At 50.5% G+C, this 19,709-nt stretch overlaps 6 protein-coding genes across 6 annotated transcripts; 2 read left to right on the top strand and 4 right to left on the bottom strand.

Annotated features, from left to right (window-relative positions):
- Positions 1 to 115: 115 nt before the first annotated feature.
- On the bottom strand, positions 116 to 1,045 carry L3040_002350 (uncharacterized protein; the record flags this gene model as incomplete). The annotated part of the gene is made up of 1 exon (XM_007289750.1): positions 116 to 1,045. The coding sequence occupies one exon, from the start codon at positions 1,043 to 1,045 to the stop codon at positions 116 to 118; it is 930 nt and encodes a 309-aa protein (XP_007289812.1).
- A 521-nt stretch (positions 1,046 to 1,566) lies between these two features.
- On the bottom strand, positions 1,567 to 2,233 carry L3040_002349 (uncharacterized protein; the record flags this gene model as incomplete). The annotated part of the gene is made up of 2 exons (XM_007289751.2): positions 1,567 to 1,943; positions 1,996 to 2,233. 2 exons carry the CDS (start codon positions 2,231 to 2,233, stop codon positions 1,567 to 1,569), a joined length of 615 nt encoding a protein of 204 aa, XP_007289813.2.
- Positions 2,234 to 4,717: 2,484 nt separating this feature from the next.
- L3040_002348 (uncharacterized protein) lies at positions 4,718 to 7,306 on the bottom strand (the record flags this gene model as incomplete). Its single annotated transcript, XM_007289752.1, has 3 exons — positions 4,718 to 5,271; positions 5,323 to 7,084; positions 7,139 to 7,306. 3 exons carry the CDS (start codon positions 7,304 to 7,306, stop codon positions 4,718 to 4,720), a joined length of 2,484 nt encoding a protein of 827 aa, XP_007289814.1.
- Positions 7,307 to 7,627: 321 nt separating this feature from the next.
- On the top strand, positions 7,628 to 9,878 carry L3040_002347 (uncharacterized protein; the record flags this gene model as incomplete). The annotated part of the gene is made up of 3 exons (XM_007289753.1): positions 7,628 to 8,234; positions 8,283 to 8,414; positions 8,464 to 9,878. 3 exons carry the CDS (start codon positions 7,628 to 7,630, stop codon positions 9,876 to 9,878), a joined length of 2,154 nt encoding a protein of 717 aa, XP_007289815.1.
- An 857-nt stretch (positions 9,879 to 10,735) lies between these two features.
- L3040_002346 (uncharacterized protein) lies at positions 10,736 to 13,061 on the bottom strand (the record flags this gene model as incomplete). Its single annotated transcript, XM_066155514.1, has 3 exons — positions 10,736 to 12,402; positions 12,450 to 12,774; positions 12,828 to 13,061. The coding sequence occupies 3 exons, from the start codon at positions 13,059 to 13,061 to the stop codon at positions 10,736 to 10,738; spliced, it is 2,226 nt and encodes a 741-aa protein (XP_066012512.1).
- A 4,168-nt stretch (positions 13,062 to 17,229) lies between these two features.
- L3040_002345 (uncharacterized protein) lies at positions 17,230 to 19,117 on the top strand (the record flags this gene model as incomplete). Its single annotated transcript, XM_066155513.1, has 6 exons — positions 17,230 to 17,399; positions 17,589 to 17,675; positions 18,041 to 18,222; positions 18,362 to 18,827; positions 18,895 to 18,954; positions 19,024 to 19,117. 6 exons carry the CDS (start codon positions 17,230 to 17,232, stop codon positions 19,115 to 19,117), a joined length of 1,059 nt encoding a protein of 352 aa, XP_066012511.1.
- Positions 19,118 to 19,709: the final 592 nt, after the last annotated feature.

Genomic DNA, 19,709 nt, shown 5'->3' with positions numbered 1-19,709 from the left:
TCGGCAATGAATACAGCCAAATTTACGTCACTTCACGATGTCTCTTGAGGAGTTTTGAATCACACTTGGTGAGACTTCTGCTTGGAAGGTCTATCTGCTAATTCGAGACTCGCATTCAATTCTTCAACATCTGTTTCACCGTCTCCTCGACAGGCGTCGACTTCATCCCTTTACCAGCCAACAGCCCCTCCAAAGTCGGATCCTCAATCAAACACTCTCCGCTCTCCAACGCAGCATACGTACTCGACCACCATTCCACGGACGCTCTCTCAATACCCCTCTGCACACAGCACTCAACATACTCCTCCCTCCTTACAATCCTCACACTAGCTTCCTTCCCCCTCGCTTCTGCCACCAATGCCGCAATCTCCTTCATTGACCTCGCACCCTCACTCCTACTCAAATAAAAAGTCTTCCCCGCAAACCTCTCCGTCTCATCAGCAAGCACCAAAGCGCTCCCCATCCCCAAGTCCCCAATCGCCGTCCAACTGACCTTCCCATCACCCGCCAAAAGCACTTCACCCCTCTCATCCCCTCGGGGATCAAAATACCCCAAATACAACGGCCAGCTCTCGCTGTACAGTCCTTCCCTCATGATCGTCACTTTCACTCCTGTCCCCTCCAATCCTCTCAAGAACTCCTCGGTGCGCAAGTGCGCCCTCATCACCCCAGCACCCGAACGGGACCCAAAAGCCAACGACGTGTAGTACACGTGTTCCACGCCCGCCGCGACGGCGGCCTCAATAGCACCCACGTGCGCCTTCTCTCTCCCCTGGCCGGGGGCAGCATCGTTGAAGTCCATCGCGATGTTGGGGGTGGAGATCAGGAAGAGCTTGGTGCAGCCCCTGAATGCTGCGGGGTCCGGGGTGTCGAAGTTGAAGGCGCGGACTTGGACGCCCTGGGCTTTTAGGTCGGCCCATCTCGCATCTTGGGTATCGGAAGAGGTGCAGATGATGAGTTTGTGGAGGGGAATGAGGTTGTGGGTGGTGATGGCGTTGAGGGTTGCTTTGCCTAGTTTGCCGGTGCAGCTGGTGAGGGCGAGCATTTTGGGTTCTGGAGGCTGAGGGGGAGACGACTGGGAATTTTATATATATGTACTGGATGGGTAGGGGGCGTTTGTGTTGTTCCTTTATTGATTTTTTTTTTTTTTCGATTTTTGTCTGACTAATTGATTGCCTTGTGTTGTAGATACGTCATTGTCCTCATATTTATCCGGTTCTAGGGTTCTCTTCCCCAAAGAAATACAACGATCCTAATGTTAAATCCCTTTCTTTGCTCGTGGAAATTTTGCCTTGGCTTTTCAGCTGGTTTCTCGAGTTTGAGCTGAAGTCTGCTCCTATTTATTGTAAGGAAAGTTCCCGAACCGCTTTTCAGCTCAACATAAGGTATTTAGATTTCGGCACAGTGCCGGAAGTGACAGTCGACTTCACATATTCTTGTCAAAGCCTAAATTTGTTCTCAGACAAAGTGATTCTTTTGTCATTACCATTTTTCTGCTCCTCCGCCATCTTCCAGCACAGCTGGCTTCTCGTCATATCTCTGGTCCCTCCTCGCTCTCGTCCACTGCTAGAAATCCATCTTTCCCTTCGCATCCTTCATACTCGTACTAGGATGCAGGACGAACCCCGGAAATTGATTTTGCCAATGTCGATTGCTGTGGCCCATCGAGAGCCGTGCCAGCGGACTCAGCGGTGGCGGCAGTAACCTCCTCCCGGGCGCGATTCTGGGCCCAGCAATAGTATTCCCATTGCTGAAGCCCCATAGATCGCCGCCGTCGCCGTCTCTCAGACTTAAGCTGCGGCCCATGGATAAATGCAGAGGCGATCCGAGAGGCTTGAAGATGGGAGAGGACGGGGGGGAATCGGCGGTGTATCCGGTGCGGCGTCTGCGCAACAGGCGGCGGATCAGGAAGATGATGCCGAGGAAGATGGCGGTAGCTGCTACTAGGCTCGCGTTAGCTTTGGCAGAACCTTGAACTCGGAGAAGAGTACATACGAGCAATCCCAACAGAACCGACTATCACGGTCGTCTTGCTGCCTCTGCCAAGAGGGGTATCGATGCTGCTATCCATGGTAATGCTTCCATCTAAGTCTTTTCCACCAGATGGCCCCCCTGCGCTCGTGCCACTGCCTACTTCAAGTGCGGGTACTGAGTTTGTTGGGAGGGGGCTGGCTACTGCTGATAGGGCCTGGCCTATTGCGGAGGCAGAGGATGATATGTGTTTTGCGGACATGACGGGAAGGAGTGTTGATATTTTTGTCTGGGATATCGCTGTCGATTCTTGCTTTTTGGCATGGGAAGATGTAGTTTTTGAAATCGGGCTCGTTGATTTTTCGGCTGCCGTGGTTGATGCTGAAGGACTGCCGGTCGATGATGGTATTTTAGCTGCCGGAGCTGATGTAGGAGAGAAAGGCCTAGGAGAGACGGATGGAATCGAAGTAGGTGCCAAAGCGATTGGGGACGACTTTCTAGCTCTCCTCGAGGTGACTGGGGCATATGTAGCATCAGGAACGGTGGCTGAAGCCGGAGTTGAACTGGGTTTTCGAGAATTTGATGACTTGAATGCAGGTGCAAATGGAGCCACGCCTGGCGCCGTGGACGAAGCTGGGTTCTTGATACACTCTACTGAGGTTGTTGAATCAGTGGCAGTCAAACTGGATTTTTTAGCCTCCGATATTCTCTTGGATGAAGTCGGGCCTGTAGAGACGCTTGTGTGCTAGACATATTAGCAAGGCTACCCAAATTCCGGCCACTTTGCTTACAGCTACGGCTCCTTTTTTCGAATATGTAATGAGATGATGCGTAGTGGAGTCGACGGCGTCCGTTCGCGGTGCTCTGGTATGCGTAGGCAAGATTATAGACGTTGTAAAGTTCGCCGAAGTACTCTCAGCTCCCGAATTTGAATTATCCTTCGATCCCTTCCTTCTATTCCAAACCAGCTTCTCCGGTCCATCAAGCACCGTCGCTTCTCGGCGCTGGAACATGCCAGTCATCATATCTCAACTATTCAGAAAGAACAAAAAGACCCATTGAAAAGCGAAGAGCCCTCTCATAAGAAAGTAAGTATGACTCGAATGCCGAGCCCAGCGGAACACGTTGGCGTCGTACCCGGGTGATTTATATTGGCAACAGCAGAGCTACAAGGGAAGAGAAGAATAAGCAAGTGCGAAGACTCATGTATCTAATCTCTATGAAGCTTTTCTTCGGGATGAAACCCGTCGGATATATGGCAACAACCTGGTCTTCGTCATCGTCGTCCCTACTCATGGCCTGGGGGCTCGCTTCTCGCTTATCCCTCCGCTGACCCCTTTTTGGGCGGCGCTCAGACGCGACATACGGAAGACACGCCATCTGAAATCAGTGAGTGGACGGTATTTCTCAGATCTGGACAACGCTCTTGAAGCTGCCAGCTGATGATTGCTTTCGAGATGTGAAACGCCCGGCGTCGTTTGGAAGTTTTACAATGTCATGACCCGCGTGTTGTTGGTAGGGCGGCTGCTCGCTTAAATCTGTTCCAGACGTTCGGGGCTGTTTCTGCGCCGTGCAAGCCTTGCGCGCTTGTGCCATGCCGTTAATGGCGACCATTCTGGGGCGGAATCATCGTCCCAAAAATCTGAATGCATGGAAAATCGAACTACATTCTGCCGGCTTGGCTAGGTCATGTTGGTTCGCCGGGGATGACCAAGTTCGGGGCTGGAGAGCCGTAGGGCACAGAATGCCGCTCTCTCAAATTCTCGAAGTCTTTCTTTTATTGTTAAGACGGATCCTATGCATACGAGACCGTTTGATCGTGGCGAGGTCAGTTTCTGGTCTTGATGTTGCAAGAGGTGTCGTTCAGATATCAAAATAAATACCTTTCCACTTCACAGTTCCCTCGCACTAGACCAAGCCGGCTAGTTAGTAAATCAACGAATTTACCAAAATACATGCAATATTTTTAATATATCCGCGTATCAAAATGATGTGACCTTTTGTTGAAAATACTATAATTTGTATCATAAGCTCTAAGATATCTATTGTCGTCAACGCAACTCTACGTAGATTTCGGTGCCCGCCCCTTCTGATAGGATTGACGTTGCTCTACAGTATAATCGGGATTTCTCTTTGCAGGCAGCATAATTTTAGCCGATACGATGGTTCCAATCGGACAGGATAGTCTCTCGAGCTGTTTCGTTCGAATCCCGAGATGGAAACCTCGAAGAAATATACCGTCCGCTCGGCTAGACACACGCAACCCTTCACGTGCGGTAGTGTATCATCTTCTCCAATACCCAACACAAGTTCTGCAATGACGTCGAAGAGAAGTTTAGACCAAATTCTCATGCGAGGGAAGTACGCCATTCTCGGTTGTTGAGGTGTTATTTTTGGAGTGTCACAGTTTCGGCACAGAACGCGGGGGAAGGTATATTGCCGAATACGATTGATAATCTGTGAACGGACGCAGTTGGAATCGATTTGACTCTTTAGAATTTGAGAACATTTTCGGGATCGAGTTTGAAAAGCTGGTACTTCTTGATTGATGCATGAGAATGAACCTATTGGTGGGGTTTTCAGATGACAGTAGAATACCTCCACACTCTCAAACTGACCGTGAAAAACATGCTTGACGTTGTCCCAAAATGAGCTGGATTATTGTATGAAGTAGACGTTACTCTAACTAACCGGAGATCTTCGAATTAATTACCAGGGCTAAGTCGCAGTATTCATAAACTGACGCTCATTTACGCTTCTTCGCTGCCCTCTTCTCACCCCTAACATCCTTCTTCAACCTAGCATCAACAATCTTGTACTTGCCCTTCACACCTCTCGGTCTCCCTGCAATAGCCTTGTTGTTTCCCCTCGCAACCACAACCTTAATCTGCTGCTTAGGCTTCTTCTTTGCAGCCTTGCTCATCAACTTCGCGATACTGGTCGCCTTCTCCTTCTCAGTCATACCCTCCTCGTCTTGAAGTAAGGCAGACTTCTTGCGCAATTTCTCGAGGCGCTGGGCGGCCTTGAACTTCTTTCTGTCTTTGGCTTCGCGTACCTTCTTAATAGGTCGGGCGTTTAGGGCACGCAGCTTTTCCTTGATGGCTGCAGCTCCAGCGGCGGTAATTGGACGATGGGGCTTATCATGTCTTTGTTCATCATCCAAGAACCATTCTGGAAGTCCTTCCCGGTCCTTGAAAGCATACTTGTTGAATCCCTCATCAATCAATTCTCGAGTGGTAACTTCTCCCGAAGCGATCTTTTGGGCTAATGACATGGCTTCTGCTGTGATTATATCGATATCTGTCTATGTTAGTAATTTGGAGAGAGCACCGAGGTACAATCTCTACTTACCGAGCTTGCCGTCTTTTCGCGGTTCTTGCTCTTCCCACTCTTTTTCTGCGGCAGTCTTCTTAACTACTTCGAAGCCGTCCTCGTCATCGCTACCGTCTATTGAATCGGCCATTGGAATTTCCTCTTCGGGCTCCTCCTCTTCTGCCATTGGTCGTATCGTCTCCAGCTCCTCGAGAGCAGCAGAAATCTCCTCTTCACCCTCTGCCTCAGATTCGGGTTCTTCCGGAAGTAATTCCCCGATATCCTTGAAAATATCCTGGTCAAAAAATTGAGCTGCGCGCCTTGACAGACCACCAGCTTTCATATCTTTGCCTTTCAAGTCGGTAAGCAGAGGTCTTTTGGCAGGTCGCTCGTCGTCTGATGACTCGTCGCTACTATCTTCCTCGAGCTGGTCGTTGTCGCTAGCCTCTTCTCCCGCTGAAAAGCCCTCCCAGTCACCATCCTCGTGCTCCTTTCGTGCCTTCCGCGCCTTGAACTTGGCATCACTATCTGACTTTCTCTCTTGGTACTGGCTATACAACGAGTCCAGTTCTCTGTCCAGATTGTCCTCTTCCTCATCGCTCTCGCTATCGTCGTCGTCAGATCCAATTCCGTCTATATCTTTGCGTCGGTCTGCTTCGGTCAAAATTGCCATCTTTCCCTTCGTAATCTTGTCCACAGCACCCAATTTGTCGACAGCTTTCAGCCCGAACATAGAGCCCTCCCCATTAGGGCCCGCTTGCTCCATACCAATCTCTGTAGGAACGGTCATGTGAAGTTGCATGCGGATAATCTCCCGTTGCTTCTTCTCATTTTCCCTTCTACGTTCGCGTTTTTTCCGTCCGCTCTCCTTTTCACTCAATGCCTGCAGCTCCTCTTGAATCTTCAACTCTTCGTCCATAGGTTCTACTTCCACCACCTCTTCGTCTGCTGGTGCCTTGGACTTCTTTGTTGCCAATCCAAACAGCTCTCTGACTTTCAAACGCCATTTGAGCAGCATTCTGAACTCTTTCCTACCCAGAACTCTGATATCTGCGCAGGCGACCCGGATGTCTTCTGTCGTCTCAGGTAGCTTGTCGATTGCTGCGAGTGCAACATCACCGTTCGGGGGTTGTTGGAAGCTCAGTCGGCTCATTCCACCAAGAATGGCAATAGGATCTGTCGTCTGGATGAACTCGCTAGCAGTCACCTCCTTAAACTGGGTGTAGTTTCCCTCCTCGTATCCATCTCTCTTGCGCTTCTTGATCTCAGGGTTGAAGACCTTGGCTTCGTTGTTGGGTGTAGGATCCGAGAGTTCTGCAAACACTGATTTAGGGTCAAGGAACTTAGGATCGATTCGCTTTGGGGCTTTGTAGCCACGACATACGACGAAAATTTCTGCGGAAACGTTTCTCGACGAAGGGGGTTTCGTTGCCTCGACCTTGGCGAACAATTGATTGAAGACCCAGAGAAGACTGTTGTAGTCCTTGGATCGAAAGACCTTGGTGACGAAGGTGCCTCCTTCCACCAAAAACTCTGTCGCAAGTTTCATGGCTTGGAGAACCAATTCTGCCTGGTTGAACGAATCTTGTACCCAAGCGGTACCAACATTGGGAGCTCCATCGTGAAGTACCGTGTCCGCCTTCCAGGTCTTGAAATGTGATCGAATGGTAGCTCGGCACTTATCGGTCGTAATGTCACTTTGGAAGGAAATAACTCGAGGGATCGCTTTGATCGGGGAAAGATCCACACCGACGATGAGACTACCGACCGGCATGCATTCTGCAGCTACTTGACACCAGGACTATAATCGCATTAGATACTGTAATGGAGATGGAGAGCAGAAAATTTAGCTTACTCCTGGGGCGGCGCAAAGATCCAGCAAGACCTTGCTCTTCTCCAAAAACCCATATTTCTTGTTCAACTGAATCAATTTGAAAGCAGCTCTCGCACGGTATCCTTTCTCTTTGGCTAGCTTGTACCACTTGTCGAGACGCCCCTTACCGTGCTTCTTTTGAATACCCATATTCGCGGATTGGTGAATTGTGGTTGGGCTCTGCAGAGGCTTTGGAAATGGGAACTTTTTGCCGTGCGGCTCGTGCGGGCGGTCGGCTAATTTTTTTTAAGCCTTCGCACCAAGATTAGATAGCCTGCTAACGCCCCACCTTTATGAGCCATTGCGGCGCTTATTAAGCGCCAGGTGCACGACGCGTCAGCAACAAAGCGCGACTCTTCTCGCGTATAGTGCTTTCTAAAACCTCGAAATAACAGCCCCTTCAACTCACGACAACCGCAGCCCGACTCGACATACAATCAGCCTTGGGCCGAAGCTGGAAAAATATCCAAGATGTCGTCGCCCCGAATCACAGACTACCAGGCGCCTGCGTCGACCGAAGAACTTCCAGTATCAGATCTCGCCTCCAAGAATCTCACTCCTCCCCGTTCGACGAAGAAGAGGAAAGAGCGTCGAGATCCCTCCGTGACACCCCGAAAGTTCAAGAGATTCTTCACGCCTCAATCATATAGGAGTGCGGTGAACCCCGTTTCCAGAAAATTCCTGAACGACATCACAGCACAGCCTGCCATGAACCGAAATACTCAGTCGAGTCCTTTGCGTCCTTTTCGAAGACTGGTCACCGGTCAAGATAGCAGTCCCCTAGGCTTTGCCAGCAGAGAATCGAAGAGAAGAAAGGTCCACGATATGGTGAATCAAGGAAAGGAGGTCGGATATGTTGGACCGCACGACGGAGTCATGTCTTCGCCTTGTGAGCGCGCAGTCAAGTATTCCGGAGAAATGGATACTGAATGCGAGTCTGAGGATGAGGACGACGGGATTCTACCACCACATGGGACTGTCAAGCGGACTGTGCGACTGGAAGAACGTGGACTTGGAGGACAGCTGCTGCGCCGGAGTATTGGAACCAACACACGCCAACGCTTTGCTCCTGTAAATGGTTTGTGTTCTACCTTATATGCTATAGAACTCTTCTAACTTCGTGTAGACTGGCGTGACAATACGGCGGGTTTCTACAGCAAACCCGAAGATGTTCACACCAGTATGAGTCTCTTACCGCCGAGGCAGCACCAGCCGCAAGGCGCACGCACTATTCCTTTCTGTGTTCAGGGCCTCAATAGTAAGTCTAGATCCATATAACGCCATGGTACAGCCTAATTCGTCCACAGGAGAAGATAGCACTCTTGTTGCACTAGCAGATGAAGAAGGCAATTTTCGAATTCTGGAGTCGGCTAAAGGCGGACACCCTCCATTTAGCAAGAGCCTCTTTCATGACCTTGTTCACAAAAACGCCATTATTGATATGGTATTCAGCGAAGATGATAGTCGACTAGCAACATGCTCTGGAGATCAAACCGCACGAGTCTATGACATGCACACCAAAGCCACCCTCAACATTCTCGGAACTCACGCGGCCTCGCTAAAACAGGTTCGTTGGCAACCTGGCTCAGGCAACAATAACATTCTGGCAACGTCAAGCAGAGATGGCACTATTCAACTCTGGGACTTGAGATGCAACACATCTAAAGGCGCTACTTACCCCTTCTTTTACCCTACAATGTATGATCCTGCAGATATAAACCCAACGGTCGTGTTCAATCGACATATTACCTGTATCGGCGGTGCACACAAGACCCCGACGAGACTTATGCCTGCGATCGGAACATTCGACCAAGTAGTCCGCCCTGATGAGATGGTCCCAAGAACGGGAGATGTTTCAGTCACAGCTATCCAATTCTTGCCAGCAGGCCGAGAGCATCTTCTGATATCGGGTTCCGAATCAGACGCCTCCGTGAAACTCTGGGATATGCGCCAAAATAACTTCAAACTCCGACCAGGAGGCGCTCTTGCCTCGACCACTCCCCCGCAATCTCACAGCAAGTTTCGCAACTTTGGCATCAACTCCCTGAACATGAGTGGCGACGGCAGCAAATTCTACACATTATGTAAAGATAACACCGTGTACGCTTACTCGACCGAACATCTCATGCTAGGACAAGCCCCCGAACTCTCCTACACCGCCAAAACTCGCCCACCGTTCCCCCACACCAACCGTCAAGGTCTGGGCCCCTTATACGGCTTCCGTCACCCCAAACTCCACGCCACAAGCTTCTACGTCAAATCCGCAATCCGCAAAGCTCGAAATGGAAAGTGCGAGATGTTGGCTGTAGGCAGCAGCGATGGCTCACCTGTCCTCTTTCCCACCGACGAACGCTATCTTCCCACCAGAGAACAGCTCATGAGCCCCGCTACGGGAACCCAAAGTTCACCTGCCCTCCTCGAAACCCGCCCAGCTCTACGCAGACTTGGCAGCTCCAGCTCACACGTGGACGACACTCTCATCATTTCCACGAATGGTACCTCTCTCGAACGGGGCCACGAGCGCGAAGTCAGTTCTCTGACCTGGACTGCGTCGGGAGACCTGGTCACAGTGGGCGATGATTACCTCGTTCGGTGCTGGAGAGAAGATCGCGACGAAGCGAAGAGCTTACGTGTCGGTGGCGAGCAAGAGGGCCGCAGATGGGGCTGTGGATGGGCGGATGTTGAGGCGGATTACGATGTTGATGATGACCAGGTTTTGTGAACCACGCTGAGACGATTATTTTCTCTCGTCTTGGCGGATGCAGAGAGAAGAGATCATCAGCATTCCTTGCGTCTTTTTCTGGAGATTCGATACCACGGCTGTTCTTGGGCGGCGTTTTTCCTGCAGGATGAGTACAAAAAATAGAGAGAGAGAGGAGCGTCGTAAAGTCTTTTGGTATACCTCAGGGATTGAACAATATTTTGTATGGAGAGAGAGAGGCGGGGGGGGGGGGGGGGGGGGGGGGGGGGGGGGGGGGGGGGGGGGGGAGGAGAGGGAGAGCATCACAAGGCCATTGCTGCGTGTCTCACTTTGGCCAGCGTGCATCGCTGTGAAGACCTGAATTGGTACAATGCGGCATGGTATATAGCGGTAGCGTCATACTGGTAGTCAGCATAGTAGTAGTCTTATGAAAGATTCACAAACAGGTCCTCATTGTTCCCCCTCTCAGTGGTTTTCGTTTGGTATCAGTCAATCGCTCTTCTAGAGCCGCATGATTGTGTGTGAGATTTGCTGGACACGTTTTGCTCATCATGGTGCTCGCTTCTTAATTGCATTCATGCTGTGTTGCTGTGTTTTGTTTGTTCCCGAAGCTCCGTAGGGATCGTGGTCACGGGCGGCGAAGAGAACGAGAGCTTGTAGTAGTTGAAGATGAATTCCGTCCGTTGGTGTATATATGGGGAAGGAAAGCCTATACTGGAGAACGAGAACGGCAATAAGGAATTCTAATATAATTATTATTAGAATCGTATTAATGGGCTTCGGATGATTGCTACGTGATTGGCGATTTTTTAACTCCCAAGTCAGTCAGGACAAATTGTACTGTCAAAAAGAAACAATTTCCCCGGCTTGACACCCCCCTAATATGCTACCATAGCAGTCAGACCCTCCAACTCCCGCGAAAAGCACCGATGCTGGCTAACATTGAACGCGAACGCATCCAAGAAGCCCTTTGCCCCTTTGACCATCTTCACGATCCCCTCGCCACTTCCCACTCCGCCAGCGGTCACAACGCCAAAGCAGTCAACTACGCCATCGTCTTCATTTCCCGTTGCAAAATTCATGCCCTCGATGCCTACAGCTGTTCTGACCAGACCTACAGCTTCGCCTGTAGCTCCAATGGCCTTGCAGTGTCCGAAAGATTCGCGGATCCAGTGAACAACCCGGCCTTGCTTCGCGAGGGCGGGGACGTGTGATCCACCAGGAATGTAGAGGGCGTCGAACAGCGTGGAGCGCATACCCTCAAAATGATGTTCTGGCGTGACGGTCTTGCCTTCTTGGCTCTTGACCGGGCTGCGCTTAGGGCCGATTGTGAACATCAACGCGCCAGCTGCCGCCAACGAGCTTTTTACAGCAATGTACTCAGTGTAGCTAAAGCCATCTGCAACCATGATGGCGATGTTGCGGGTAGCGATTGTGGGGGAGAGACCTTGAGCTTCGGGTGTGAAATCGAACTGGGAAAGCCCTTTCATAGTGAGACCGTGATTGGGCCGGCCGGCCTTGGTAGGAATCGGTGCGCCGACTTTCTCAGCTACGGCTTGTGCGAGATCGAGTGAGATATCGGCCAGGCGGGTAGCCATGCGTTCGTAAACAATAGGGTCGTCGCAGTGATCAAGCTCAAAGGAGAGGGCAGCGATGATGTGCGCTTGCTCAATTGGGGTGACCGAGTTCCAGAAAGTCTGGGCTTGGGCGAAATGCTCGCTAAACTTCACCGAGAGAAGACGTTGTTTCATGGCCACAATTTTTTCGGGGTAGTCGATGTAGGCGCCTTGTGCTGCGGTGGCAGGTGGGATGACGGAGTGTCGGTTAGGCCAGTAGTTCATTTTGCCTTTGTGAATTGTTTGGCGGTGCTGGCCGTCGCGATTATTGTTCATGACTGGGCAGACGGGGCGGTTGATGGGAATCTCCTGCCAATTAACGCCGAGGCGAGAGAGCTGAGTATCGAAGTAAGAGAAATTACGTCCTTGGAGCAATGGATCATCTGAAAAGCCAATTCCGGGAACGACGTGGGCGGTGCAGAAAGCGACTTGTTCTGTCTGAGGGAAGTATTCGTCAACGTTCTTGTTGAGCTGCAACTCGCCGATGTATCTGACTGGGAAAATTTCCTCCGGCCAGACTTTGGTAGCATCGAGAATGTCGAAGTCGAAATCGTCTTGGCGGCTTTCGGGACATACTTGGATGCCGAATCTCCAGGATGGGAAAGTACCGGCGTCGATGGCAGTGTAGAGATCTTTACGGTGGAAGTCTGGGTCTTGGCCGGCAATCTTGAGAGCCTCGTCCCATACCAAGCTGTGAACTCCGAGAGTGGGAGTGAAGTGGAACTTGACAAACGAGCGGACACCTTCGGCATTGATCAAGGTATAGGTGTTTACACCGAAACCTTGCATCATACGATATGATCTAGGGATTCCTCGATCGCTCATGGCCCACATGAACATGTGCGTAGCCTCACTATGCAAGAACTGGAAATCCCAGAAGTTGTTATGAGCGGATTGCGCTTGCGGGACCTCGTTGTCTGGTTCGGGTTCTGAATTCATTAGCTCAGTAGCCTCGAAATCTGATGATGATACATACTGCCAGCGTGAATTACATCTGGAAACTTCATGGCGTCCTGGATGAAGAAAACCGGAATGTCATTCCCAACAATGTCCCAATTGCCCTCCTCGGTGTAGAACTTGACTGCGAAGCCTCGTACATCACGAACGGTATCTGCACTTCCACGCGATCCCAAGACAGTAGAGAAGCGGACGAAGACAGGCGTAGTTCGAGTGGTATCTGTGAGCACACCAGCACTGGTCACATCTTCCGCACTTTCGTAGAGCTTGAATGATCCGAATGCGCCTGCACCTCTGGCGTGCACGACTCGCTCAGGAATTCTTTCGTGGTCGAATTTCATGATCTGATCCCAGTTAGCAAAACTCTTACAATCTAGCACCTGGAGGAGCAACATGCCTTCTCTCTGGCATGATTGTCCTCAAGCAATTGCGGGCCTTGACGATCCCCAGTCGATGCCGAAAGCCAGTTGTCATGACTGCTTTGCTTGACGCCAAAATCCGTAGTAAGGAGGTCGTCTGAAGTCGCATCAATGGTGTCTTTCTTCATGTCTGAGATCTTCTTGTTGGATGAAATGGCTCCCGAGATGGCCTCGCCAGCTTTCTCGACTGCACCTCCAAGTACTGATTGCATCGTGAAGGTGGTTTTGATTCTCTGAGAATTGGTGATGGTGGGGGGTTGTGAGGACTGGGAAGGGAAGAGAAGAGAAGAGGAGAGGAGAGGGAGGGATGATTGCGGGGTGGCGAAGAAAGAACTAAATATTGTAAGTGTTGCACCTGCCTGCCCTGCCCGCCTTGCCTGCCTGCCGTGTACGGCCTTAGCACCTCGCTTGCTTTGTTTGGTCAGGGAGCCAAACAAATGACGTTATTCGCAGTCACCGACCTCTTTCATTGTTGACGTAGCTCCTGTCCTCCTTGCAACCCAAGTAACAGACCGACCTGGATACGTGCAGCCTGGATATTATCTCACCAATGGAAAGATCTCCATTACTTTCGTTCTTAGAAATCAGTTATTATGATTGGATTGGATTGGATTGGATTGCGTAGGGGCAAGACTCCACATGGAAATTGGTTGACGGAACCAGGAAATACGCACCCCAACCAACCAACTAAAGCCACTCGATACCTGAATCCCGTTTTGGTGAAAGATCCAATTAAACGTCAGAACAGCTACAAGGAAGGAGCAAAAGCTCCCGGATCCAAGGTTACGTTACGGGCCGGCTCAGAGAAAGCGGGGTGGCATGCAAATCTTGGAATACCATGTCTTTCTTACTCATGTCTATTGCTCCGTTCGCTTCGGGTATGTATCGGAGGTTCGGAGCCCCAGTTGAGGTTCCACAAGAGAATCCTGGATGACGTCGAGCCTTTAGCGAGCCCGGTCGATCACGTGCGCTTATCCATCACCCTCCCCTTTTCCTGCCGGGAAGGAGCGATGTCTAACAAGCGAGAAGGAAAATAAACTATGGAGACCGACTTGATACCAAGTTGCAGACACAGCTCACGCTCTGGTAACGACAAGTAACCAAATGGAAGGATGAATCTGAATCTTAAGTGCATGCTTCTTTTCTTTCCTCCCTACCATAACGCTACTATGTATTTTCATTCTAAAGTCCCGTCACACCAGTTCAAAAAGCATAAGCAAAGACAAAAAGAAGAAAAGGAATCCATCCGTCAACAAAAACCCCCACCCATCCACAACCCCAACCTCTAATCCTCGCCTCTTTATTCCATTACCTGCTCCTTTTCTTCCCAGATGGCATACCTATCACCTCGTCAAAACGCAGTGATCATCCCATCGTACAGTAATCATATAGTGATAGTAGAAAAGGTGTGGATCTTAATATATAATTAGGTTTGTATACTCCCAATTCCCTGTACGGGTATTAGCCACATAGCCTCTTGGCTGCTCCTATTAGCTCTCAGAAACCTCTCTCCTACTAGAAATCAACAACCTCTGATTGCTGAGTCCTTGATTCTTTCTATCAATGAGATGAGTAGGTAGCGTACGCAAGGCGGATGGATTTCCACTGGCAGCTCGCGGAAATAGATTATGTAAAGAGCGATGTGTCTGCGCTGCAGTCTTCTCGCACATTCTTCCCTTCTCATTCCAGCCCTCGTGAGGTTGAACGACAGCGTACTGTGGAGGGGAAGAGCTCCGACATATACCTGACTGCGAATCAAGAGATATATGTGTATATAATCATGGTAGAGTCGAGGGTGAGAAGGGGGGGATAAAGAGGACGTTCGAAGACACTCGATTGTGTTCTGTATGTATATGTATGTATTGTGATGATGATGGCTCAGGGAGGAACCAACCACTCTTCTATATAGGCGTATGCACGTGATATAGCCACCTATTGGAGCAAAGGCACGTGATGCATTCACGTGACAGGGGTGCCTAGAGATAGATAGTACTACATACATGGACAAAACAAATACAGACCCCCAGCTCCACCACAGTACTACTAGTATACTAGTAGGTGTGGACGATGGAAGGGGTAAACTGATTTCTCTAATTCAAGGCCTTCCAATCAGCTTCAGGCTTGTGGTAGATGCCGGCTGGCTTCGCTACTATGAACTATTCTCGGCCCCTCCAGGCAAGTTGAATGAATGTAAGTCCGTCCATCACGATCCGAGTTCCGATTTTGGCCAGACGCGCCTCCCAAGTCACTGAGTAGCTTCGAACGAACGGTCAAAGTCTGCGAGCCTTCTCTTCAGTCATGTTGGGGGTCGTTTTCTTCTCTCATGGTCTCCATCCATACATAGCCCAAAAGCATCGCGACAGACGAACCTGTACCTCTTTCCAGTGCTGGTTGGGAAACCCAGCCATCCGAGTTTCGACCCCACTATCTTGAACATAGAACGATCTGAGTTTCTGCACCGTCTCATAGTCTTCCCACGCATTGCGATGCGCTGCGAGTTCCTCCTCACTGGGTTGATAGGGAGAGGTGCCTGGTAGACCGAGGTTCTGCCAGTCTTCTGACAGCTCTAAGAATATCCTGGCGAAGCTCGACAGCGCAATCTCTCCACTACGAGGAGTTGCAATAGCGGAATAGTCGAAAGTATCGGTGAACCGTTTGCATGGCGGACCAGAGATTCGGTATCAGAGCCCAAGAATCGTGGTGTAGGTCTTTTGGCAGAGATCAATCTCCTTTTTCCAGCTTCTGCTTGGCCTTCTCACGAGCGGGATCATCGGAAACATTCTCAGAACTTGGACCAAGAAATTGTCGCAAATATTCTTGAAAGTCGGCTAGTGCCTCGACAAAGTCAGGCGTCTCGTGAGTGTAGAAAAACGTTGGCTCGATACTGGCAGACTGCCAGTCAATGATTGCCGTAACCACGCGCGGATCTTCGTCAAGAGACGTAGATATTGCGCTTATGGAAATCGATGTGGAGAAGCGTGGGCTCTGCATCCTTCTGAATATCCTCTTGTTGTAAAAGAACGCCGAGAATTTCTTCACTGATTTTGAGTAGTCGAAAATGCTTATCGAGCGTACCCTCAAATTCATCCTTCGCCGGACTGGGAGGCAAACGTAAATATCCGGCATCCAAAATCCTGTACTGTATTCTCTGAGACCCTTCCCTGTTCCTGAAATAGCAGTTGGGCCGACAAAGGCAAGCTCACTTACATGGTCCCCGGTTTGGCCCTCGACGCCCGTAGTATCGTGGCTCCGTCGGAATAGAGGGCCAATAGTCTGTACCGCAATGGTGTGCAATGCAGAACGAAGACCCAATATCGATTGCCTCTTTCCCGCTCGCCAATGACTCTGAGATATACAGGCTACCGGATGCGGGAAATTGGAGGGCTGCAAGCTCTATCAGGTGCCGGGACAGGCGTTCAACACACCGAATTTTTTGTTCTGCATTAATAGTCGGCCACCTTTCTTGCGGTGGGACTCCTGAAGCGTGCTTCATAATAATGTATAGACTGCCGATATCATTTGCGGGATCGTCGCTCCAATCGAGTATCTCCGGCACTGGTAGAGATTGTGCAAGACCGGACTTCCAAGTTAGCATAGAAGCAGAAATGCGAAATGAAACTGAAAATGAGCCTGAGCGTATGCAATCTTTGCGACTTCAGAATGCGTCACCAAGGCTGGAGGACCTGTAAGACGGAAGGGGACGCGCGCAACAACCTGGGCGCCGTTATCCAGATGAAGGATGGACACCCGGTGAAGCCACCCTCTTTCTTTCTCGTAGTTGAGAACTCAGGATGCTCCCGGACAGGCTTCGATGGCTTTGCGACATAGGGTATGAGTCGAATTAGATGTATCTTGCGCGTTGATGCTCTTCCTCACGGTGAAGCCATCTTCCACTGGTGTAGGAATAGGGTCCAGCGCAGGCGAGCATGGATTAGAACGAAAGGGCGCCCAAAATGACGACAACGACGACGGCTTATCAGAACTGGACTCCCAGAGTCGAGAGACACACTCGGTGTATTGAGTGTGGAGAGATCGATGAGATGCGAGTCTTGAAGCCCTTTTGACGCCTGCCGAAAGTCCTTTGGAGAGACGGTGCATATACTATGTTATTCGATTGCTGATTCAGCAACTCCATCACGATCCGTTGCGCATCCTACAGCGTTTTGTGATTCGAAAATAGCGAGGTGGATAGATAGGTGCCAGAGCGCGTGAAGCCGAAGCGTCGAATTTCATCGATTAGATACGCGCACGTGAGGTTGAAAATTGAGATATTCATGTCGCGAATATAAGGAAAAAGAAAAACAATAAATAGAAGCCTCAAAACTACTCTAATTAACTCTCACCACCCCAACTCAAGACTGCCTACCTACCGTAACCCCGATGGACCTCGCCTCGTCCTCCCCCGCAGACCCAATCCTCGGCCTCCTCGAGAACTACGCTTCCCTCAACCTCTCCACCATCACGACTCTCCCCTCCCTCCCTTCACCTCTAGAATTCCTGCGTTTCGTTGCACAGAACCGCCCGTTTGTGATCAGAGGGGGAGCTGCCGAGTAAGCAGGCACCTCTTGTCGTCTCCTCAAGACTCACTCTCTAGACTAGATATCCAAGTACGGCACAGCTAGGTGGTGCCAACGTCTCGGGATTTCGCATGTTCTTTTTTGATTTTTTTTTTTCGTTTTTTTTTCAAGGGAAGATATAGACACAGGCTAACTTATCGTTACCTCCTTGCATGCATGCAGTTGGAAAGCCGTGCAGGAATGGAACGTTGCTACGCTCAAGACTTTGCTGGAGGGGGTTGATATCAATGTTGCTGTGACGCCATTTGGGTAGGTATGCGTTTTTCATTATCAGTTGCGAGTTTGATTTTATACAATCTTCTGCATTTGCAAACATCTCTTTTTCACTTGACAGGAACTATATTCCATATAATAGCGATGTGGAGCGGCGAGCGTTTGTTGGTGGCACTATGCACAATCGTTTGCATATCCAAACCCCCGTGCTGGACATCTTTTTCAAATATGTCAACTTATCCACTGCTTTGCGAAATCTTCTTAGCATTTCCTCCTTCTCAGAGACATCCATCATTCAGATCTCGTCTCTATCTCTCCTCTCCGATCCAATACACCTCCTACCCATCCACGCCTCAATACGTGGATATGCCAGCAGCTAATATCAATAACACCACACTCAGAAACGCAGATAGCCCGGTCCTCTCCCCCAGCGGCGAACTCCTCTTCGTAAAACCGCACGAGGAACAGCAGCCCTTCTCCCAATTTCTCGATTTCATCATCGCGCAAGAGAAATCCCTCTCCTCCCGGTCCATTTCACCATCCACCCAGCCACCAGGGGGAGAAGTCCGCTACGCTCAAACCCGTACGTGATATCCTCCTCACAAGATTCCCAATCCCCCTCCTCCTCCAAGCCCTCGGGCCCGTCAAATCCAACATCAGCATTGGAAAGAAAAAGAAAAAAAATTATGCACACAGCTAAAACAGGCGCCCCCCCAAAAAAGAAAACGACAACCTCCCCAACGAGTACGCCCTCCTCTCCACCCACGTACCCCCCTCCATCCCCTTCTCCCGCATCGCCCTCAACTCCCAGCCCGACGCCGTGAACCTCTGGATCGGCAACTCCCTCTCCACCACCGCCCTGCACAAGGACAACTACGAGAACATCTACGTGCAGATCATCGGCCGCAAGACCTTCCTGCTGATCCCCCCCATCGCCTGGTCCGCTGTCGCCGAGCGGCCCCTCCGACCAGCCTCCTACGCCCGGCTCGCGCAACATTCCCCCCGCCATCTCCCGGGAGGGGGCTTTGAGATCGTAGAGGAGGCCGGCGATCCCGTCCCCTTCGCGACGTGGGATCCGGATTCCCCGCTGGGTGCCGAGGAGGGCAATGGGACCAGGTACTCAAAGTGGGTGGAGCCGCTCAGGGTGGAGCTTAGGGAGGGCGATATGCTCTACTTGCCTGCGCAGTGGTAGGTTTTCGCTCTCGCTCTCGCTTTCCTTTCGGGTTCCAGACTCAAGCTGACAGAATGAGCATAGGTACCATAAGGTCTCGCAGTCGTGTTCTGAAGAGGGGATCTGTGTCGCGGTTAATTACTGGTAGGTTATCCCGCCTCGTCTCTGAATGCGGAGGTCGGGTTGGGAGAGTTCTAACCGATGCATTGATAGGCATGATATGGAGTTCGGAGGTGGGTTCTGGCCGATGTGCAATTTTGTTCGGGACGTCGGGCTAGCTGCGACTTCTGGGACGGGCGGAAGTTGAGTGGCCACGGGAAAGAGTACAAAGACCAAGGAAAGGCAGAAGCCGCCGCGTATTCGAGCTCCATTGTAACAATTTGCAAGGGTCTCCTACTGCTGTAAGGCCGTGAGTTGAGAGAAGGGGGGCAGGAGGGGGAATGGAAAATTGAGAAATGGAAAGCCAAGTAAAATCAAGATCAGTCACAACGCAAGCGGCGCGTCTGTCAGAGTCTGGTTGCCATGACGAGTTAACATGTAAAAGTACAAAACCAGCGCAAGCAATCATCCATCCACTTTCTATGCCATATCCCAGTGGTCCTGCAAAGCCTAATGCAAGCATCCCGAGACCCACGCAGTCAAAAACTTTTTGTTGGTAAACAGCCCTCTCTCCATTCGGAAAATCCACAACAGACCGATCGTGACATCGAGATAAGGGATCGCCAAATATCATTGCTTGCTTGCTTGCCTCAAGAAAACCGGAGATGAAGAAATTGACGTCTGTGCAAAGGCCGCCCGTATGCATTTCTAAATGTGCAGATACCAGCCAGCTTCCTTACACGACAGACTCGAGGGTCTTAGCAGACGATCTAGACCGTAAATCACAAGATCCAACGCCA

The sequence above is a fragment of the Drepanopeziza brunnea genome (assembly GCF_022702325.1).
Source record: "Drepanopeziza brunnea f. sp. 'multigermtubi' strain 214-2 chromosome Unknown ctg3, whole genome shotgun sequence".
NCBI classification, from domain to species: Eukaryota; Fungi; Ascomycota; class Leotiomycetes; order Helotiales; family Drepanopezizaceae; genus Drepanopeziza; species Drepanopeziza brunnea.
The sequence above is the reverse complement of the archived record's forward strand: the minus strand, read 5'-3'. Positions and strand labels throughout refer to the sequence as shown.